The sequence below is a fragment of the Haliotis cracherodii genome, unplaced genomic scaffold (genome assembly GCF_022045235.1).
Source record: "Haliotis cracherodii isolate W230 unplaced genomic scaffold, xgHalCrac1.p SCAF_1, whole genome shotgun sequence".
Lineage (NCBI taxonomy): Eukaryota > Metazoa > Mollusca > Gastropoda > Lepetellida > Haliotidae > Haliotis > Haliotis cracherodii.
Window position 1 is genome coordinate 75,707,531 of NW_027266264.1, and position 24,518 is coordinate 75,732,048.

The following is a 24,518-nucleotide window of genomic DNA, read 5'->3' on the forward strand; positions in this document are numbered from 1 at the left end:
TGGAAACCTGTATGGCCAACAATACAAAGATGACGTTCTTCGTCCAGTGGTAGTCCCTCATTTTGACAACAACTTGTCTTATTTGCGTCAAGAAGCTATTGCCACTCTTCCTTGGCCGGCCTGTAGTCCGGATCTTAATCCGATTGAGCATCTCTGGGACATTCTTGGCCGGAAAATCAGACATCGTGATCCCCCAGTTCAAAATCTCGCTGGACTTGAAGCCGCACTTCATGAAAAATGGATCTGTTTGCCTCAGAGAAGCATTCAACGACTTGTAATGAGTATGAGGCGTAGGGTTGAAGCTGTGGTCAATGTCCGTGGATCATACACACGTTGCTGACGTTTCTGTCTTGCAATAGACTCTGCACTCCCTAGGGTGTCTATGGGACACCTGATATGGTCTGCTGATATCATGACAGTTACATGACAAAAAAAAAGTTTTTGAATGTTTTCTAATCCTTCAATTTCTGGTCTTCGGTAAAATTCCTTTCTGCTCATATTCTTTTTGAAGACAAGATAAACTTGCTTTGGGACAACTTTTGCATCACATGAGGTTTACATATACGGCTTATAACAATCGTACATCTCGTTATAATAGTCATCATTAAGTGCCAAAGTAAGAGCTCACAAATATGGTGGGTGGCGCTTAACTTTTGTGCATGTGTATATATTGTTATACACATACTTATACAGTTTGTCTATTTTCTGAACAACCTGCTGTCATTGTATGCCTGGTTTCTTTCTTAAGTCTTGGTTTAAATGTTTCAATTAGTGACATGTGAAATTGATCAACGTCCTATAATTTGAGTAAGCTGATGAACAAATTGTTTTTTGATGACTTGAATCTTGGCGCTCATAATGGAAATGCCACAGTACATGTTATGTTATAAAACAGCATTTCAATCATTAGGCAGATTAGGCAGATTCCAACTGTTAAAATAGTTAAATAGCCAGTGCACAGTTTTACCAGTCAAAGACGTTCTGGATTGTTTCATATTTGTCTGATAACAAAGAACACAAAATGCAGTAGCCCAAAACTGCACCGTTTCATACATCCTGCCATAACATGACTACATATGAAATCGAGACAGATGCTCCAGGAGTAACTCTACGTGTCAGATGAACAAGCCTTTATATGACGTCTTTATGACGTCTCTTTTGCTGGTTTCCCTGTTTCAGGTTCAGAACATATGAGACCTCTCATGAGGTCTGCATTCTGAAATATGTACACACCGAACGTTAATTACGCACACTCTATATCAAGACGAGACGACAGATATGATTACTGTGTTTTAGGTCTCACTACGGGGCGGTCGGGTAGACTTGTGGTTAAAGCGTTCGTTCATCACGCCGAAGACCCGGGTTCCATTCTCGACATGGGTACAATGTGTGAATCCCATTTCTGGCATCCCTTGCGGTGATATTGGTGGAATATTGCTAAAAGTGGCGTAAAACCATACTCACTCAGTCTTTAATTTTCAAGTATTCTTCTTTGTCTGTTTTTTAATCATGAAGAACAGTCCACACATCGTCCAGCGTGCCTTAGCTTTAGACGGGTCGTCTGTCCATCCGACCCGCACAATGATTGTTTAGACTGGTTTTGGCTACTCGAACAAACCTACAGGTTCGAATGTACGGAAAGTTTTCTCAGTAATTTTGGTTCTGACTGAACTTGTATTTTCCTCACAGTCGGCTGCAATCCCTCTTGCTTCTACGACGTCTATGTTTTCTTCATTGCCCTCGTCTTATGCCTGCTTTTTCGCTTGAGGGCATCCCTAAGAATGTGGCTTCGATTGAACCCTCTACAGGCGCCTCTCCCACCTTCTTGTCTACATCGCTCCTTGTCTACATGGTCGTCACAGGACTCTTCCCTTGATCAAGACTCGTTTGGGTCTTATTCTTGGGATTGCTCTCACGAGGATCATCGTTCCCCCAATAAGCATAATCTTGCAAAGTCTTGGCATTCAGCTGATAAACTTTCCTCCTCAGTTCAATCGCAGAACACTCATGGACATTCGCCTAAGGATCGACGAAGTCAAGATCTTCTCAGACACGCCATACCTCCAAGGATCAGGACTCCACCCCGGATTGATGTACTTCTAAGATTCAGTGAACCTCCAATGTTCAGTAAACATCTCAAGATTGGCTCTCCCCTGTGAAGCAGAATACTTCCAAGGTTTCACGAACTTCCAAGGTTCAACGCTCTTCTCCAGATCGGCAATCTTCCACTCAACGTTACTCTTCCAAGGATCGACGATCAGGGGATCGGTCATCTACTCCACGTCTTTCACAGAGGGACATTTCAGACGCCATGTAACGGTTTGGAAGATGAGCTTTACACCGATTCTATTGGACACTCGTAGCACTTGACTCATTCATCATCTTCCAGTCATCCTAACCCACGCCTACATGACCGTTCTCAGTCTTATGATTACCATCATTAACAACGAGACATTCCTTGGAACCCTGCTTCGTATAGTGCCTATGCAAACCCGGCTATCTAAATCTTAATCATTTAACCTCCATCACAACATAACAACTTCAGTCACTGCTTCAAACTGTGATGTCAACATGCATCCAGCAGTCTGGTCTTTCGTTCCTGCTTCCCTTCAGCCTACGACATTGACAGTCGCACCTTCCTGTCCTGTGACAGCGGATGGTTTAATTGATCATCATACCTCCCCTGCTTCCTTCTTCCAAATGCAGTTTTGACACTGCAGATCCGGCTCGTTTGAATTATTTCAGATAAACTCCAGTTTCTGCAAATTGGCATCATCTACCCCTCATGGCGACTCCTCCTACAACGTATGAGCCTCCTCAACGCCTGTATCTAGAGTGTCTGGGCACGTCTCCGACCACAACAGACTTCTACTCGCCGATCTTCATGGACCCAAAGAAGGAAAGCCTCCAACTTTGGCTCATTTTCAAAATGATTTTTTTTAAAAGAAGTTATACATAGAGATACCCCCACACTTCCTGATGACGTCAATCGCGTTACTATGTACGATTCTTTGTCCCAACAATTTGATTATCAGTCTAGATCTACAAGACGCGTAGTTAAACGCCCCAGTCATAGGGAGCACTGCCATTTCCCCAGGTTCATTTTCCTCAGCCACCACTAATGGAAGGTGCTCCCATAGGAAATTCCCAGAAGGCATACATACATATATGGCAGACAGTCAATTTATGGAATGGGGATAAACAATTGGGATTAGCATCTTATAAATAACGTCAATTGAGTGATTCAATACATATACATGTCATGGCTACAGGCCGTTGGAATTAAATGTTCATTCATACAAAGGCTGTCCCAAATCGGTCACTATGACAGTAACACTGTTAAAAAATTTCCTTCTGACAAAGTTTTAACACTAACCACATTCCACACAAAATGCGAATCATTCAAATCACTTTAAAACGAATCCAGCCGAACACTCCCCAATAATAATACCCGCTCTGGTAGTCATTCCTTCTAGGCTGAAATGCCCATAAGGTACGGCATGAAAGAGTGCTTCCCAAGTTTGTCAATGAAAGAAAATGAGCTGGACTCTAAGGTTCATATGATAATATATCCTTTCCTCGATTAACTTCGACCAAACCAAAATGAAATTTCATTCCGTTGAACAGAGTGAATTAGACTGAAATTGATTTCTCTTGAAGGAAAAGCAAGATATAAAGGGAGGTTATTCACGGTAGAGGGCGCAACCGAGAATGGTAATTATAGGAATTGTAAACCCCGGATAGTTCAACCATGCGCGAAATTCGCTTCGGAAAGCGCACGTTAAATTCCTAATTTAAGTAAGTAAGGGTAGTTCAGTCTCTCTTGAAGAGTCGCCGTTACAGTGCGGTCTGTTTATTTTATGTTTATGTCCTGTGCGTTATGGTTATGAACATTTTCTGTTGTTAGGTGTTGGCAGTCTTGCTGCAAGACAGATGGCGTCACAGTGACGAGTATGGTTCTGAACCACAAAGCATGGATGGTACCTGGTAGATGCAAGTATCTTACAGTAGGATGTTACAGTGTCGGTGACTGGCGTGGTTCTGAAATATATGGACCAAGGCTAAGGACACTACTGGTGTTTGTAAAAGGAATTTCAATGCAGACTAAATTTTGTGTTTGTTGTTTATATCTGGCTGATAACATGGGGTCAACGGATGAAAATATGCCATTTCATCTCCTTAATAGTCATGGCCATCATTCCCAATGTAAACATCGGAATCTTTGACTACATCTTATGAATCTCAGACTATTCTTTTGTTGGATGCCGTTATCTTGATCAAACAGCGTTTCATCAAGAGTAGTAAAGTGCTCTCTGAAATCTTCATAGAAACAGCTGCAGGTAGCAGAAGTACTTCCTGGTGGTCTATTGTTTGTTTTATAATTGTATAAAATGTAATATTGGTACATGTGTTGATTGAACTGTTTCAGTATTTGGCATGGTGAGTTTGTAATAAACTTCATGTGATCTCTTGCTGACATCCTACTGTCATTTGTAACATTTATTTATTTATGTAACACGTGACAATATGTCCGTAATACCGACGATGTGGCGTTGAATGATAACTCATCCCCTCACTCGTAGTAAGAGCAAGATCGATTTGTACCGTAAACGTTGTAAAATGCAAGCTAGAATATTACACGGCTTTATACAAGTTGACTTTTGGAAAGTTGCAGACATGTCTCTCGACAAATATTTTAACTTGTTCAGTGCTTCACCTTGTTGAGAGCTCAACAATGTGCAATTTACAAACAAATATTGGAGATGAGGAGAAACAGCTATTACGTTGCCTACCTCATCTTCCCGATGCTAGAGAGTTAACTGACTTTAAAAGTCCTGTTTCCGCCCTTACCGAACTAGGCTCGAATTCTTAATGCTCGACCTTAGCGCCACCAGTGGCTGTTGGGAGTTATGTCCCTTCTATGCCATGGACCAATGAGATTCCACCTTTCGTATCACTTGCATCTGCTTCAAAGAAAAGATCTATATTGTGATCTTACATCGCGAAGTGCATAAAATCACGTGAGCACCATCATTAAAAACATGAAAAGATTTGGAAAAGATCTGTTGAAAACGAGTTGGCAATGCACATGTTTTGCAAATCCTGCAATCGACCGAACTCTGCATGAGAGCTTACGAACCGGATTTCGATTTCGTTGCACGATTTTGATTGGACTATGCATAGACTCAATAGTCCAACCAAAATCTAACTCCATAATACCAGCCGAGTTCGGCAAGGGTGGAAACTGGACTTTAATAGTCAGTAAACTCTCTTCCCTTGGAAAGATGTGCCTACCTTCGAAATGCCTAATAATCTGAAACATCTGCCTCCCCTGTTGAAATTCAACAGCTGAATTACCGTCGACGACATTTGCCTATAGCAGTCCACAGTAGCAATTATATAAATCTAGGTAAATGTCATTACACGCAGACGCCGCAACAGCATAATCGACTTGAGCATGTTATTCATAATTAGCGTCATGGATTCTTGGATACAACGACGAATGTCGAATACCGCGAAAAGTATCATGGAATAGAAAATAAGGGATTTATGTTGTGGGTTTTAAAAAGCAGCTGCAAAGTCTAAAACTGCGACCGTATCATCGTATTGCTCTCGACCGCATCTAATTGTAATTGGAACTACAACATCAAAGGGGGCACGGGTGGCCCAGTCGTCTAAGGCGCCGCGATATAACTGGAATATTGTTAAAAGTCGGCGTTAAACCCAACTCACCCACTCACTACAACACCATAGATGGAAACGTGTTGCGTGCATAGTTACATCCCTTATCACATGACATTTAGTTAGTTTTATGGAGAGGGGCGTTTTATAGGAAGATGAATCCTAAAATGTTTAAATGAAATAGAGATATAGAGTTTTATTTCGTTAAAACATTTTTTATATCTTTTACAACTTCGTAATTTACGTTTGGTTAAATAAAATGTTCCAAACAAAATTGAAGTTATAAACGCACGTCCGATATTTTAGTAACTGGCTGCGTGATTTACTGGATAGAATGTCGTTGTTCGATCGCCCCCCCTTACCACAATACGCTAAAAGATGGTACTTGCTGTAAAATTATCATACTATTTTTGACATCGGTTATTGTAGGCTGGGGTGACAGGTGACATGTGTTTAGGAAGAAGGGCCGTGAGGTGTTCCTCTGGCATACCAGAGTCCTATGATCATGAGTTCGAACCCCAGGTACGCGCTGAGGATCAATCATGGTTTGTCAACACCATACTTGTGCCCCTGGGTCCCGACAAAGTGTGACACGTCTAAGATCTGTGTCACTTAATCCTTTCCTCTGAAACGCTCTTATAACTCAAATTCATTTCAAGACGGCTTTAAACTCAATTCACTCTTGAAGATATACTGAATACTTCCTAGCTACATTGACCTACCAAAGTCTGACCTCTCAACAGTTTTTCATCTTATCATTTACATATCTTTCAAATTCTATGTTCAAACCTCTGGGCAGGGTGGCCCAGTCGTCTAAGGAGCAGCAATTTGCGTCCCTTGGGTATGCCAGAAACCTATGATCGTGGGTTCGAATCGCGTTTCGCCCCGATTCCAGGTTTGTCAGCACCATGTCAGCATCCGTGCTCGTAGGTTTCACCGAAGTGGTGGACGTTTGAGATCTGCATCACTTCGGGCTTTCTTCCCTGTTGAAGCTGACAGACCATGATATAACCGTGATAATAGTGAGTGAGTGAGTTGGGTTTAACGCCGCTTTTAACAGTTTTCCAGTTATATCGCGGGGTGACAGCTTAATGTGGGAGGAAAGCCCGAAGTGATGCAGGTCTCAGACGTTTACCACTTTGGTGAACATAATCGGGTCGAACCGGGATTCGAACCCACAATCATATGTTTCTGGCGTGCCCAAGGGACGCAACTCTGCACAGCGAATCGCGTCGCCCTAGACGACTGGGCCACCAGTGTCCCCAACCGTGATAATACTATTCAAAGTGACGTTAAACCCAATCTCACGCTTGTGCCAAAAAATAATCCCATCTTAGGCACTGAGCCGGTTATGAAGTATAGTGATCACGTGGAAAACAACGTTTCATATTTAGCCATTTTGAATTACAAATACATCATTTAGAAAATGGGATTGTTATGTTTCAGTTTAAACCACAGTACTAATATTAAGCTTTTGACGTAAGCTCACTCCGACGATTTCAAGGTGACCGAGTGAAATGTATGACGTTGAAATCCGTTAAGCGTAAAACAAAAGAATATAATTGCACCTTTGTTTATTGCATAATCATGACAGGATGGAAAATATCTACGTAGTTAATAAACATAAGCATTGACAGGACTCATTTACCCACTATCCCAGCTGTTAATTCTGTCACATCAATACAGCTGTCCTATTTTGTCGACTGTTGACATGACCGGACATTCATCCAAGGGAAATTCCGCGAAACACAATTGCCTAGTTCCCAGAGAGAAATCTTAAAGGACCCGTCTCGACGAAATATAAGCACAGTACGATGTACATAAAAGCATTTGACAATACGGTCACTGCAAATCCGAATGCTCTGTGGAGGTATGACCGCCTGTAACCAATCCAAAATGTTATCCTTCCGATAACAAAGAGGAGTACTAACAAGGGTATCGCTTTCATCTGGTCTTCTTTCAAGTAAGTGCTCAGCATCATTTGACCAAAGGAGTTCATCACCAGTTGTTCAAGGGTATTCTGGACGTAATGACAGTCGACCAGCACGTGATGCTCTCCTCGGCCGTTGATTGGATCAATCGCCGTCGTCTGTAAACGTTTCCTAGCAACGGTTCCTATCCCCACAAAAAGTGTTAAGACCGACGCAATCTGCCATTGCAATGTATAGGCAACTCGGTCGATCAGTGTTGGCAACTCAGGAACAGGAATCGGAATGACGAAATACCCGAGAATGAAGACTGTAGTACCGAATGCTATTGCTAAACATATCTGTGTCTGAACCTTCTTCCTTTCGCTAGGATGTGACTGTGCCATATTGTTGACTATGCACACGGTTACTGAAACAAACACATCCGCTCAAGCGTCCATTATTCCGTCAAGGACTTGCTACTTTCCTCATATTCATAAAGCGAACATTCCAGGGATCACAACGTTCGGTAGACACTACAACAGGCCCACACGGCGTTAAGTCAAACTACAAGTCTACAAGTCCTGCACAGTAGACTGTTTGTGAAATACTGTCCCACAAAACGGAGTCCCTAAGACAGCTGTCTCACAATCAGGCCAGGATACGTCTTCAGTTTCACTATCACAAATGTATACGAGTGTACTGATTGAGCAATCTCTCGTTGAACGAGAACTGGTTTTGTGGGGTAGATTTCTATAGCAACAGGGCATAGATACGTGCATGATTCGTCACCGGTGAGGGTTGGCCTCACAACGCGTCCTTGTGACCGACATACTCACACGGATTTAGTAAGCTGGTGTGAGAAACTGGGTCGCCATAGGGTGACGGTGATAACCCCACAGCTTGTTCACTGTGTTGACACGATATTTCTTTGCGAGGGTGCTACCGGGCATTTACCTCACTCGTGACACTCCAAAAGAAACACGGTTAAAATCTATTAAATCGCATAACGTTTGATGCCATTCGTGATATGTGAATATCGTTGCTTAAACATGGATGTTTACTTATAACACGTCATCATGATGCGCGATGTTCCATGCTATGACCTTAACATGGGGGTTTCACAACTCCGTACTCGCTTGCACCTTTGTTTCAATGCAATTTGTGTGAGTAGAGGGCATGCTTACCCCTGTCGCCAACACTGGTCCCTTCATTTAATTTTCTTTGCTACTTTGTGGTTTACGCCTATTAAAATATGTTTTGGTAGATATTCGAAACTGATTATTATCTGGTATTGACTACAGTATACTACAGTCATTACGAACTCAAAGGGACCACTTATTCTAGTTCGTTATAACCGTAGTTCATTTTAGCATATATACACGATATATATACAGCAAATGCCCGGGACCAAAAACATTACGACGTTGTTGTATACGTCAGTTCGTTTTTAGCGTGTTCGTTATAAAAGTAAAGTACTGTATTTGAATTATTTGTTGTGACAAGTGATTGATAAAACTATGTTTATGAAGTCATCGAGCAGGAACTATTTATAATGTATTCTATACATGCATGGATATGATGGCACTCACTCACTCACATAAATATGTCTCCAACTAGGCGGTTGGGTTGTCAGTATGAATCTTACAATTACGATGTTAAAAGATACACATATACACCCGCCCCTTAAGGGATATCATATCAGCATGTTTACCCATATTGCTGACCACCACCCCCAACACACACACGCACACGCACACGCACACACACACACGCGCGCACACACACACACACACACAAACCCACCACACACACACACGCACACACACAGACACGCATACACATATACACCCGCCCTTTAAGGGATACCATATCAGCATGTTTACCCATATTGCTGACCACCACCCCCAACACACACACACACATACACTCCCACACACACACACACACGCAAACACACACGCACACACACTCGCACACGCACACACACACACGCACACGCATACACACAAACCCACCCCACACCTCCGCGAGCAACGTTGATTAAAATCACCTGGTGTGTGACCTGTGCGTGTACATAGGACGACGTGCCATCTCTTGTGACAGCGGGTACTTCTATTTCAAGTAGTCATCTAAATGGGATATATATAGTTCGAGTTTGAGCGTTGAGACCAGTAAAGCCAGTTATGTTTCTTGCTTAGCTGTAGAATCCCGTTGTGTATAGCCGTAAATGGGTTACGTATTACAAAGGAACTTTGGTAAAATGATTGCTTGTGTATAGTCTATGAAAACCCAGTTAGCCCCGTGAGAGGCGCCTTCGCCTTGGTGGGTGTACACAAGTATCCGGTGAACCACATCGTCAATATATTATGAAAAAGTATTGTGACATATTAACGTCGCTATCACAGGGAATATAACATATTTATGGCATGTAAATCTTATGTAACGGGATTTGCAGCCATGTGAAGAGAACGTGCAATGGTGATTCATGTCTAACATGTCATCATATGCATGTGTGTATATTATATCTCACGTGTATTGCTATGAATACCCTCGACCCATCATCCTCGCATACCAGGTGTATCATACCTTATTTGTATTGTTCAAAATACCCAAGACCCATCATCCTCGCGTACCATACCTTATTTGTATTGTTCAAAATACCCAAGACCCATCATCCTCGCGTACCAGGTGTATCATACCTTATTTGTATTGTTCAAAATACCCAAGACCCATCATCCTTGCGTACTAAGTGTATCATACCTTATTTGTATTGTTCAAAATACCCTAAACTCATCATCCTCGCGTACTAAGTGTATCATATCTCAATTGTATTGCTGTAAATACCCTAAACCCATCATCCTCGCATACCGTGTGTATCATACCTTATTTGTATTGTTCAAAATACCCTAAGCCCATCATCCTCGCGTACTAAGTGTATCATACCTTATTCGTATTGTTCAAAATACCCTAAGCCCATCATCCTCGCGTACTAAGTGTATCATACCTTATTTGTATTGTTCAAAATACTCTTAACTCATCATCCTCGTGTGCCAAGTGTATCATACCTTATTCGTATTGTTTAAAATACCCTAAGCCCATCATCCTCGCGTACTAAGTGTATCATATCTCAATTGTATTGCTGTAAATACCCTAAACCCATCATCCTCGTGTACTAAGTGTATCATACCTTATTCGTATTGTTCAGAATACCCTAAACTCATCATCCTCGCGTACTAAGTGTATCATACCTTATTCGTATTGTTCAAAATATCCTAAGCCCACCATCCTCGCGTACTAAGTGTATCATACCTTATTTGTATTGCTGTAAATACCCTAAATCCATCATCCTCGCATAATATGTGTATCATACCTTATTTGTATTGTTCAAAATACCCTAAACTCATCATCCTCGTGTGCCAAGTGTACCATATCTCAATTGTATTGCTGTAAATACCCTAAACCCATCATCCTCGCGTACCATGTGTATCATACCTTATTTGTATTGTTCAAAATACCTTAAACTCGTCATCCTCGCGTACTAAGTATATCATATCTCAATTGTATTGCTGTAAATACCCTAAACCCATCATCCTCGCATACCAAGTGTATCATACCTTATTTGTATTGTTCAAAATACCTTAAACCCATCATCCTCGCGTACTAAGTGTATCATATCTCAATTGTATTGCTGTAAATACCAAAGGCCCATCATCCTCGCATACCAGGTGTATCATACCTTATTTGTATTGTTCAAAATACCTTAGACCAATCATCTTCGATTACCAAGTGTATATCTCAGTTGTATTGTAATAAATACCTCAGACCAATCATCCTCATCTGTTCATTACGAAGTGTATACTATCTCACTTGTATTGTTATAAACATCCTAGACCCATCATCCTTGATTATGAAGTGTAAAATACCTTATTTGTTTTGTTCAAAATACCCTAGACCAATCGTCATCGCATACCAAGGGTATCATATCTCAGATGTATTGTTGTTAATACTCCAAACCCATCATCCTCGCATTACAAGTGCTTCATCTCTCATTTGTATTGTACAACATACTCTAAACCAATCATCCTTGCATACCAAGTGTATTATATCTCATCTGTATTGTAATAAATATCCCGTGGACACGCCAGAAACCTATGATTGTGGGTTCGAATCCCGGTTCACCCCGATTATGTTTCTAGGTTTGTCAGCACCATACCAGTGCTCGTTGGTTTCACCGAAGTGATAAACGTCTGAGACCTGCATCATTTCGTGCTTTCCTCCCACATTAAGCTGACACGCCGCGAAATAACTGGAATACTGTTAAAGGCGGCGTTAAACCCATCTCACTCACTCACTGTATTAAATACCCTAGACATCCTCGATTACCAAGTGTATCTCATTTCTATTGTACTCTGGTTTTAATTGTTTGTTGTTTAACGCCGCACTCAAGATTCCAGCTATGTGACGGCGGTCATGTTCTCTGTCTTAACATTCCTCATAACATGCTGGTTTACCCTCATATCAGAAAGGACATCCCTAGAGAAACAACCCTGAGCAGTCTTTAACTATAAGTCTTTGCTTGGTTGACATCCACTTCTGTACAGTCTAGCAGTACAGCACCGTCAGTATAATCAACATAGATTTTTAACTTCTCTCCAACCATCTTGGCGCGTGTAAAGTTACGATAAAGGAATGCCAGGCTTTCATTATGGGTCTTGACATGCCTCACAAGAGGATCATCAGACAAGTAGTTGTTTTCAAAATACACAGTTAAGTTTAGTCATGTGGAGCCTCCACGTTAATCAAACGACATCCTCCAGACATGATTGACATAAGCGGTAAAGGGGAAAACGGGGTCTGACACGAGGGTGTCTAGCTATGAGGCTGTCAAGACCATAAAGTTGTTTATTACGTCATGTCCAAATCTTTAACTTTGTATTCAGGGAAGCTAAAATTTAGATCAATATTTTTTCTTTTGTTGCATTGTACTTCGCCTCCAAATAGGTTTTATATGCTTGGAGAATGTTTCGCTTGATGAGCATCGCTTCAGGCAAAGTTCTAACCAGGAGATATCTTTCCTCGTTTCGTTTAGTTTCATTTCAAACTGGTCTTTCTGGGGTGTTTTATTTTCAACATAAATTTTTTTGGAGGTGCTTCATTCATTCAGCTAATGTTGGTGCAGCAGCCGACACAACAACCAGCATGATGCAGCGAATTGTCTGTTTTAGGATGCAAAGATATATGATTTATTCATGTTTAATTTCGTTTCTTGGAAATGATTTGTTAAAAGGTTTCATTGGACTGCGTTGATCATTTTCGTTGTAAATCATATTTTTTTAAATGATTATTTCTTATTCAACGTCCGTTACTTAAGTAGGTGAACAATGTCCCGTTACAGCAGATGAAACAATGGTTCCATTAGAATAGATGAGTCAATTGCAATGTCCCATTATAGAGAATGTATCAACGTCCGATTAAAGTAGATGAATCGATGTCCAGTCACAGTGTGTGTATCATGATCCGGTGATAGAGCCTTTCAACACGCTCCCAAATTGTCTCAGATCCGTGAACCCTTTTATGGCACATTTAGCTCCGGCAACCTGGCATCCGAATTGAATGGCATCCCTCAAAACCTTGCCAGAGGACAGTGCTGCAATGACGCTGCCAACGAAGGTGTCACCGCAACCGAGCGTGTCAATGACACGTGTCTGCAGACACGCTTTTATAGATATGACGTCACCATCGACTGTCTTCCCTGCCGCACCGTCCTCACCCCAAGCACAAATTGCCACTCCCCTATGGTGAAAAAATGAAGAATTGGTTATTCCATGAGTGAGAAAGTCTAACGCAAAGACGATATGTCTCCGGTTTGCTTGGGTCAAGACTTAATTATATACAGACAGCCGTGATACCGCTTCAATATTGCGCCGTGAAACTACTGTCACTCGAGAATTAAAAAAAATCTGAATATTTAAAGAAAGGACACATTACATGAGTGATAACCTGTTTCTATGCAGAGAGAAAATAAACAGTAGCTACATAAAGGATTTTATCACTAGTTTTGTGTCATTCAAGAACCTTGAAAAGTGACGTGAAGGTTAAATTGCGTAAAATTCTCTTAAACTCATTTCCCTGAAGCAAGGGCGTTACCTGACTCTAAACGTCCACTCTTGTCGACCTAGACTGGAACTATGGAGTTAAATTTTGGCTGGACTAACGAGTCTATCAAAATCGACATCCGGTTCGACAACTGACATGCCGATTTCATTTGTAAAGCATGTGTACCGCCAACTCGGCCTCAACAGATATTTTCCAAATCTTTTCATGTTTTTAATCAAGGTGCTCACGTGATTTGTTGCACTTCGCGAAGTAAGACCCTTTTTATTACATATAGATCTTGATTATCGATCAGATCGTTTTGACTGGGCGCCGCCAGTTTGCTTGAAGCAAATGCAAGTTATATGAGAGGTGGAATCTGATTGGACAATAGGAGGGACATAGAAGGAGCATAACTCGTAATAGCCACTGGTGGCGCTACGATCGAGATGCTTAAACGAGCATCACTCAATGTTTAGGCCGCACGTGTTGAGTCACTATGGCTAAACAAGCATCACACAATGTTTAAATTTAGGCCGCACGTCAATGGAGGCACTAAGCTGGGTAGTAGGATTAAACAAAGTGTTGAGTCACAATGGCTAAACAAGTATCACACAATGTTTAAATTTAGGCCGCACGTCAATGGAGGCACTAAGCTGGGTAGTAGGATTAAACAAAGTGTTGAGTCACTATGGCTAAACAAGTATCACACAATGTTTAGGCCGCACGTCAATGGAGGCACTAAGCTGAGTAGTAGGATTAAACGAAGTGTTGAGTCACTATGGCTAAACAAGCATCACACAATGTTTAAATTTAGGCCGCACGTCAATGGAGGCACTAAGCTGGGTAGTAGGATTAAACAAAGTGTTGAGTCACTTTGGCTAAACAAGCATCACACAATGTTTAGGCCGCACGCCAATGGAGGCACTAAGTTTGAGAGTAGGATTACCCTGGTTTGACCTTCTTGCTGTAGAAGTCCACGGAGGTCTCTTTACTTGTGAGGCCTTTAGAACGGGACCACTCCTTACTGAAGAACACGTAATCCGGCCAGCTGACAAGAGTTTCTGAACATCAATTAAATTCAACATAAACAAACGCCGTGACACACGTCACAACAAAAGTGTCAACCTATTCAAATGGTGTACATAATTGATGCATGTATTATTATTTTGTCGTCACTTATTTTCCAATCAGTTCGTGGACATCTCATTGCAATGAATAATGACACAGTTTGTGGAACTGTTCAGTCTCATTCATTGCTGGGAATATTTATGCAGGGCGGGTTTCACTGGTGTAAGAATTAAATAGATTAACACAGTTTGCTACTGATTAAGTTAAAGCCTTTAACTATGTATTACAGACCTCGAGTATCCCGATGTAATTTACTGCATTATGCGACACACCAACGTGCCATCTGTAAACATGACCCATGAAGTTAATCGGTAAAAATACCCATTTCCTGTCTGTCATCCTTAAACACGACACTCTTTAGTCGTGGAAATAGCCGCCTACATCGAATTATCCCCTGCCGCGTCATACCAAAAGACGTTGAAAGATGGTACTTGTTTTTACCCTGTCTGGCGCTCGACATTAAGGGGCTAAAACAAGGACTGGTCGGCTCGTTAGACTGCGGCATGGTATCTCAGTGAGCTAGCACTATCAATCGGCAACAGACCGGACTAGCACAAGCAGCAACACACACACACGCATACACGCACGCACACACACATACACACACACGCACCCACACACACACACACACACACACACACACACACACACACACACACACACACACACACACGCACGCACGCACGCACGCACGCGCACACACACACACACACACACACACACACACACACACACACACACACAAGCACACATACAGAGTGCCAATGTTGGGTATTGAAACCGCCTTCGGTGTGACCGGTAAATACTTTAACCACTACGCTACCCCACCGCCCTGTATGTCGACAGAAAACACCTGTCCCAGGCACCTCGGGGGGGGGAGGGGGGCTTTTCCCGTAGACATCTATTTACCCAATTCAGGAAAGATGACTTTTTCAATTTCCATGGATGTTTTAATTCGATGAAGCGGCTCTCTTGACTCATTGTGTTTCTTGATCTTCTGGAACATCTTCCTCAATTCGTCTGTAGTAGGGCGACCCTGCGATAAGAGAGAAAATGAATGCATGATACCCTCCCTTGTCCAAATGCCCGTCCCTTTAATCACGGGACCATTGGCATGTGTTTACCCTTAACAATATGTGAACCTGTTTGTGTATACTGCGCCACCATTTCATATTCAATGGGTCTCTCCAGGCCAACTATGATCACGGGCACATTACGACATGGTAAATACAAAACACGACACACCAATTTTAAGGACGTCTTAAGGCCTTATCAAGACAATGATCTTACTTGTTAAGTAAGACCAAGTCTGCAAACAGTTCAGTTTGTTTCCATGTTGGTTGATGGCTTGAATGTGGCCAAATCACTCGCGCGACCTGAATTCTCAGTCAATAGCACGTGCTTGTATACCAGCATACAGTGTTGCCTAATACCCCGTTAAGAGTCCCTGTCAGAGTAGGTTCCCCTGGTCACGACCCAATGTCTGCCCTCAGAGCCGACAAACGTGGGAGTCTGATGGTGATTGTGTGTGATTGTGTGCCACTGTACCAAGACTGCGTGGGCCGTTCATCATGCTCTTAGCCAATGGGTTGTGTGCCTGACACAGCTGGATTACTTGGAGGTCGCCGTAATATAGCTGAAATCTTGCTGACAAACACAACATACTTACAAACGTGAGTGAGTGAGTGAGTGGGTGGGTGAGTGGGTGAGTGGGTGAGTGGGTGAGTTTGATTTTACGCCGCTTTTAGCAATACATGTATTCCAGCAATATCACAGCGGGGACACCACAAACGGGCTTCACACATTGTACCCATGTCGGGAATCGAACCCGGGTATTCGGCGTAACGAGCGAACGCTTTAACCACTGGGCTACCCGACCGCCCCTACTTACAAACATTATGTTTACATTATGTATACTACTTACAATCATTATGTTTACATTATGTATACTACTTACAAACATTATGTTTACATTATGTATACTACTTACAAACATTATGTTTACATTATGTATACTACTTACAAACATTATGTTTACATTATGTCTACTACTTACAAACATTATGTTTACATTATGTCTACTACTTACGAACATTATGTTTACATTATGTATACTACTTACAAACATTATGTTTACATTATGTATACTACTTACAAACATTATGTTTACATTATGTATACTACTTACAAACATTATGTTTAGAAATAAATTTACATGAACGACCATCAAGGTCATGAGTGCCAAGGCCACACAATGTTCATAAAAGTGCATGGCGATGAGCTGTTTTGGATCACCCGTGTACAGTTTGACCAAGGGAACCCATGTTCACTGCAGTATTCACTTTTACCTCAAAATGAATCCACGTGTAGTCGCTGCTCAAGTCAACCTTGTCGAAAGCCTCAAATGTCAGTTCTGGCAGACCCCTGTGAGGTAAATGATATACATTCATGTCAGGAGTTTTCTGTACGAATACATTAATCATAAAGGCGTGCAGAATTTGCAATATCATTTAGCGGCATGCATTCGACGAGAATGCTGCACACAAACACGAAGTTTGAAGGGTATTATACCCTGACTCGTTGATTCAATGAATAGGCCCCCGACAACACTGGGCTTTGCACACATACTAAGCTGGCACGCCGCGAAATAATGTACAAAAGACTCCCAGTCCAGTCTGAATTGAATTCATAATATATATTCAGGGAATTATAAGTCAAAAATAGAATATGAAAAAAGATAAAGGTTTCTGAAGATTATTAGTTATTGAAACAACGTCAGTGTATTGCAAACTCTTTAATCGCCATATATATAAATCGACGCGCATCAGTTCGATCCTCGTGATGTAAAAGAACTTATTAAAGTAACCTGAAAATAGTTGTATTGTTTATTTACTGATGGCATAAAAACGTCTCCTATAGGGGAGGTTAGTAGTGAGTGAGTGAGTGAGTGAGTAGATTAACGCCGCTTTTAACAGTATTCCAGTTATCATGGGGGCACGGGTGGCCCAGTCGTCTTAGGCGCCGCAATTCGCTGTGCAGAGTTGCGTCCCTTGGGCACGCCAGAAACCTATGATCGTGGGTTCGAATCCCGGTTCGCCCCGATTATGTTGCTAGGTTTGTCAGCACCATACCCGTGCTCGTGGGTTTCACCGAAGTGGTAAACGTCCGAGACCTGCATCACTTCGGGCTTTCCTCCCACATTAAGCTGACACGCCGTGATATAAATGGAATACTATTAAAAGCGGCGTTAACCCAACTCACTCACTCACTCACCACCGAAAGATGTCAATTTATGCCTCGATCGACATCTGAGGCGAGTCATACAGCTAAATACACATATAGTTCTACAACCTACCTGATAAGTTATCTCACCTACCACCACGTCATGTGAATCAGTATCCCCAGAGGAATTAACGCCAGGGTGGCATTCGACAGAAAGATGGATTAGACAGCGCTTCCACCCAGCCACCCGGCGCAAAGGGATCGCAGAGTTCCTTTGTTAACTTCACTACAACCTGCGACATTACCTCACGGCACCTGATTCACGGTCTCGTACTCGACAGTGTCACTGACTCATTGGATACATAATGCCCTCACACATTATTAAATAAAATAAATAGTAAAACCGTCCCTTGAAGTTTCTTCAGCAACCCATGCTTGTCGTAAGAGGCGACTTATGGGATCGGTTGGTGCATATTATCGTATCCCAGATGCTTAGATCGATGCTCATGATTATTGGATTGTCTGACATCGACTATTTACAGGCCGCCGTCATAGCTGGAATATTGCTGAGTGCGGCGTTAAACAACAAACAAACAAAGAACAAAATAAAACCATGGCAGTACAGGGTTAACAATGGCTGTCAAATTCAAGGCCTTTTGGTGATTGAAATGTAAGTTCTTTTTCAAAGCCGGACTGCCAAATACAAGGCCATCTTGTATAATTACACTGAGAAATTAAACATGACCACGATTGTATATAAGTACTGTTTAGCTCAGTACCCCTGATTGTCCCCTACCTCTCTGTGAACACTATCGTCCTTGTGCCGGTCTCTTCACTGGTGATGGTCGACGTCACGGGGCAGTTTCCCACATCCGACGTCACACAGTGGTCGGTGTTAACACCTTGTCTCTCGAAGTCGGACCGTAGCCACCTGAGAAAGACGGAGATGTAATCCCATCAAAGTTTTGAAGGTGTAATGAAACCTCTCGAACGTCATTGAGTATTCGTCAGCGATTCCCTCACGGGTGTTTTCAAAGCTCTGGGTGTTATCCGACTGTTGAAGCTTTTTCTCCCACAGAGGAGAGCGCTAACCCACTTAATTACACCACGAATTCGAACATAATGCACTTAACACAAAACTACTAAACCCTCAGTGAGTGAGTATGGTTTTACGCCGCTTTTAGCAATATTCCAGCAATATCACGGCGGGGGACACCGGCAATGGGCGTCACACATTGTACCCATGTCGGGAGTCGAACCCGGGTCTTCGGCGTGACGAGCGAACGCTTTAACCACTAGGCTACCCTGGACTAAGGCTTACTCCCTTCTAATCGAATCGTACAACCTCGGAACGTGCTCATTCAGGCTGGTTACAGAGAAAAATCACCTGAAACACTGGCCATAACACATCGTAGTGCAGATATATAGATATATTGTTAAAGACTTTTTTTGTGTAATGATCTAATTTCAGCAATCTCCTCGATACATTTTCGGTAGTCCAAAGTTATCCGAGCGGAGCGTCCTTTGGTGTAGTGTTGTAGTGTTGTAGTGTTGTGTTTAATTAAAAATGAAATCGTTGCTACACTACTTAAATATTGCCGATAACGATATTATATTTAAACCAATAAAAGCGATAAAATTCATTTTATAACCATAAGATATTTCTGCCAAAAACAGTCGACAGTACAATTACGCCTATATCATGAGTATGTGTCTATGATTTACTATCAAACCGTGACGACACCAGGTGCTCGAGAAAAGGTGAGCATATCCTGACCTACCGGTAGCACCCGTCACAAACACGTGCAAAGGCAAGTAATCTGTTCGCCTGAAAAAAAAAACAGGAACATGTTTAACTAACACGCTCTTCAGACAAACCATCAGACGTACCTCCCTTCGTTGTCGTCAGCTAACACCCCCAGATATTCCGCCGGCAATCCCAGAATGCTGATGACAGTTGAGCTATTAGAAGCGTTTCCCCCTCGCTGCCAGTAATAGTCTGTGCACCTAAAATGTACACATTCCACTAAGTGCCACCTAGAGATTGACCATCATGTATTTGTTGGACAGTTGAGTAACGTCGCAGTCAGCGGTCAATATTCAGCGGCCGCCTGTGGAGTCTGGACCAGACAAAACAGACGGATACCAAGAGCAACGTCTCACGTCTGAATAACTCATCAAAATTAGTCGCCTCCTAACACCAGAAAACGTTACCGGAGCCAGTTCTTCTGTATTCAATTAATCCTTTATTTCAGTATTAGGTGAGGTGAAATTGGGTTTAACGTCGCGATCCAAGATTATTGCACTTATATAGCGACGTGCATGCACGTGTGTGTGTGTGGCTGCTTGTACTAGTCCGGACTGATGCCGATTTATAGTGCTAGCTCACTGAGATACCATGCCGCAGTTTAACATAAATACCCCACTCAGACACAGTATACTGACTCCGAGCCGACCAGTCCTTGTTTCAGCCCCTTAATGTCGAGCGCCAGACAGGGTAACAACAAGTACCATCTGTTAACGTCTTTTGGTATGACGCGGCCGGGGATCGAACCCCGGACCTTCCGCTCTCCGGGCGGACGCTCTACCACAAGACCACGGAGGCGGCATTTCAGTATTAAGGCGTCAGGCTAACATGGCTGAAGTACAATGCATACAATGAAGGTATTTTGAACAAGGGTGCAACAACAATTATTTACAACTGTGAAGATGGGTGATTGATGTCATCTTTAATGTAAAGTGCTATATATTTCAAAAAGCTTACGTCAGAGGGCTGCAACATTATTATCAAACAACGTGCAATCCTTGGGTTAGCATAAGTATTGACATTTAAAAAAAGAACATATGTTGAACGAATATTAACATACGCGGGGCACATCAACACAAAAATAATTTCATTAAGATTTTCCAATTTCATGTAAGTTACATACATGTAATGAACAAAACCGAAGTATCTTATCACTGCCCGTTCTCCTCCCTATAGTATGCATAATTTCCAGTTCACAAATTCTGAATAGAGCATACGTCTATTTTTGTTTGATAACATACTTAAGAATGGCTCTAATGTAAGTGTAATTCTAAGACTAACATGTAATGAGCCTGTATTCCTCACTTTAACTCCTGCACAGATCAATCGATGATGACAATTGTATCTTAATTTGGGCCCCCAGAATAAAATAGAATATTTCCTTCCCCGGTCGTTTTATAGAAAAAAAAAATTAAGTTGTATATACCGTTTGAATCCCTTCTCAGATTACTTTATCTCATTTCTATATAACGTGCTATTTTACTTCTCTGTGTCGTTCTTGTTTCCTCTTCAGTATGACGTTATACTGTTACAGTATCATTTTTACTATTTTGATATTTTGTTGTGGTCATCAGTTATGCAAATCTGTTTCGGTGTGTCTTTTTAACAAGGTGTTCTTCATTAAGATTCACCGCTAGCCCGATTGTAACAATTACACGTACACTTTGCTTTGACGATGCCGGTTGATGTTGTTCAATACAGGCTGGCGGTGGGTTTTTGAATCTATTCTACATGCTAATCATTTCGGGAAGATGATACACATTTCTCTATATTTGGGGTTACTTTGCTTATATAATTTCCGATTATCATTCTTAGTTTTACTTTTTCTCTTCAGATGCGGTGATATCCATCCGATTCCAGGACCTTTGCATAGTCCAGATTTAAATATTATACATCTAAACGCACGCACGCACGCACGCACGCACGCACGCACGCACGCACGCACGCACGCACGAATGTTTGCGAGGATTAATAAGATTTCGGAATTCAGTTACAACAGTAACCGTACATGTATTTGTTACATTAAGTCATTTCATTCAAATGTGTTTTGTATGATTATGTCTCATGATTATTTTAGGATGGAAGGTACAGTTACCAAATAAAATATGCTGAAATATCAATTCATTATGACCATATTCCATAACCTATTTTTTTAAAGTAACCCTCCTTACATTTAACATAACTATTTAAAGAATATATTGCAACAAACCGAATAATCGGGGGGGGGGGGGGGGACTTTATACTGAGGGGGGTGCGAATTATATCCGCCCGGGGGAGATTTTATTTCAGAACAGATTCTCCGGGGGAGAATTTGTACGGGGGAGAGTTTATACCGGGACACCGGCTCCGTAAATGCTTTTTAAAATATATTATAGCTAAATTGGATAGAATTATCATTAAACCGTCCGCATGTTATCAGAAATGAGCGGGCCACTGTAACTTGATAATGCCCTCATATTACTTGACGACGGGCCATTATCACGCCCGTTGTTAGGTGATGTCATAGGATAGGATCGGTGACGTCACGTTCAATAGTGACGTCATCTGGTTTGTTCTATGACGTTTCCATATTTGTAAATGTGGGTCACTGACATTCGTGTTGATTGCAGTAAATGTTTCAAACTCGATATTGTTGTTTCTTTTTATTTGATAAAAAAATCCATCCAATTTAGCTCCTTCGTCGGGCAGTTAATGGAAGAACTCGGGCTTCTGCAAATGATAACGCCCTGAAAAATAGCGTTACCCTTATAATACTCTCATGGCTCGTGCCTCGGGGCTACGAACTGACCATGGGGCTGCATTGAGGGAAAGCATGAGCATAGTTACCATTACTTTTCTAAACTATATTTTTCTTCAGATTGATAATTGAAATAATGTCTATTGGTCTTGTATCTGGCATATTTAAAAATAAAATTGTCGTAATTACGAATATTGCCTGGAGAATTCGGAAGACTATATTTCCAAAATTTATACATAAGAAAGACAAGGTATTATTTTATCAATTTGAAATCGTTTTGATATCATGTCAAACGTTCGTGTTGTTGTAAGACAACACTAATGCATAATGATTTGAGTGAGTGAGTGAGTGAATGAGTATGTTTTTTACGCCGCTTTTAGCGATATTCCAACAATATCACAATTTGTACCCATGTCGGTAATCGGACCAAGGTCTTCGGCGTGACAACCGAACGCTTTAACCACTAGGCTACCCGACCGCCCCCTATAATGATTTGAAATAATGGATGACCTACGTGTATTAGTTGTGTGTTGTTGTTTTTTGTTTGTTGTTTAACGCCGCACTCAGCCATATTCCAGCTATATGACGGCGGTCTGTAAATAATCGAGTCTGGACCAGACAATCCAGTGATTTACATCATCAGCATCGTTCCACGCAATTGGGATAAGATGACCTGCATCAACTAAGTCAGCGAGCCTGACCACCCGTTCCCGTTAGTCGCCTCTTACGACAAGCATAGTCGCCTTTTACGGCAAGCATGGGTTGCTGAAGACCGATTCTACCGCGGACCGCACGGGTCTTAAACATTATGAGGAACACCAGATGGTACTTGTTGAATTATTGAGTCTAGAACAGGAGATGGGGTAAATATTTGAATAATAAGTGTCAGTCAGTTATAGGTAAGTCTCCATGTATTTCAAATGACCAGTGGATGTGAAGGGTAGGTACGGTTGACATCGTGCAGCTTTGTATGGCTAGCAGTTGGTTGGTTGGTTTGTTGTTTAACGCCGCACTCGGCAATATTCCAGCTATATGACGGCGGTCTGTCAAAAAATCGAGTCTGGACCAGACAATCCAGTGATTGACATCATCAGCATCGATCCACGCAATCGGGATCGATGGCATGCATCAACCAAGTCAGCGAGCCTGACCACCCGATCCCCTTAGTCGCCTTTTACGACAAGCATGGGTTGCTGAAGACCTATTCTACCCCGGAATATTCACGGGTCGTATGGCGAACAGTATGTATGCAGCTATATAGAAGAAATAGGACAATGATGGTAATTCATAATCAAGTTGGAATTGAAATCAAGAAATGTTAACGAAAGGCAGATATCGCGCCGTGATCTTTATCTCGTAGACGTTTGGATCAAGGTTATCTTTTTTCATCGCCAACCTCAATGTGGAATATTGAGGGTTCATGCGTTGATGAACACTAAGTGCGTGTCGACTTGATCAGTTTTATACCTGTCGTAATACTCGCCTTTGATCCGTGTCTTCTTCTGGGTAACTCTTTACAACACTGACCATGTCAATACACGTGAACCCAACACACAAAATTCGCCTTGACGTATCCATTATCGCTGCGAAACCAAGCTTAAGACGCACGATTCCTTTTTGTCCTGAGAGTAAGCTCCTTCCCAGCGCGTGACACCTTCGTTACACTCTCGGTATAGTATAGAGAGCTCCGGGAACGTACTATCGCTGTGAGGAGCTTGGTCCTGTTGAGAAGGGAGACAACTTCACAAGACTATCGTGCAAAGTGTTTTTTGCTTGTTGCTTGTTGTGTGGACGTGCAATTAATGAGTTCGAGCCTTACATACAGCCCTGCATCCCGTCGCAGTGTTTTTTTTCTTCTGTTCATGCGATGTATTATATATATGCTACTTGTGTATCAGGACTACTATGAAATAAAACAATACGTGTCCAAAATGAT

At 41.9% G+C, this 24,518-nt stretch overlaps 1 protein-coding gene across 1 annotated transcript; it reads right to left on the reverse strand.

Annotated features, from left to right (window-relative positions):
- Window positions 1-12,738: 12,738 nt before the first annotated feature.
- Window positions 12,739-24,251, reverse strand: LOC139468880 (ketohexokinase-like). Its single transcript, XM_071251017.1, has 7 exons — window positions 24,066-24,251; window positions 19,929-20,045; window positions 18,835-18,969; window positions 17,165-17,240; window positions 15,726-15,852; window positions 14,635-14,749; window positions 12,739-13,385 (listed from the first exon to the last, which is right to left on the reverse strand). Exons 1-7 carry the CDS (start codon window positions 24,158-24,160, stop codon window positions 13,103-13,105), a joined length of 948 nt encoding a protein of 315 aa, XP_071107118.1. The 5' UTR covers window positions 24,161-24,251; the 3' UTR covers window positions 12,739-13,102.
- Between the last annotated feature and the right edge of the window lie 267 nt (window positions 24,252-24,518).

What these genes read in the sequence shown, in the direction of transcription:
- LOC139468880 (XM_071251017.1), bottom strand. Translation starts at nt 24,160, where the DNA reads ATGGATACGTCAAGGCGAATTTTGTGTGTTGGGTTCACGTGTATTGAC. An exon ending in GAAGAAGACACGGATCAAAG is followed by an intron (nt 20,046 to 24,065) that starts GCGAGTATTACG and finishes TGTACATTTTAG; the next exon opens with GTGCACAGACTATTACTGGC. An exon ending in AGCAAGAAGGTCAAACCAGG is followed by an intron (nt 13,386 to 14,634) that starts GTAATCCTACTC and finishes TTTTCACCATAG; the next exon opens with GGGAGTGGCAATTTGTGCTT.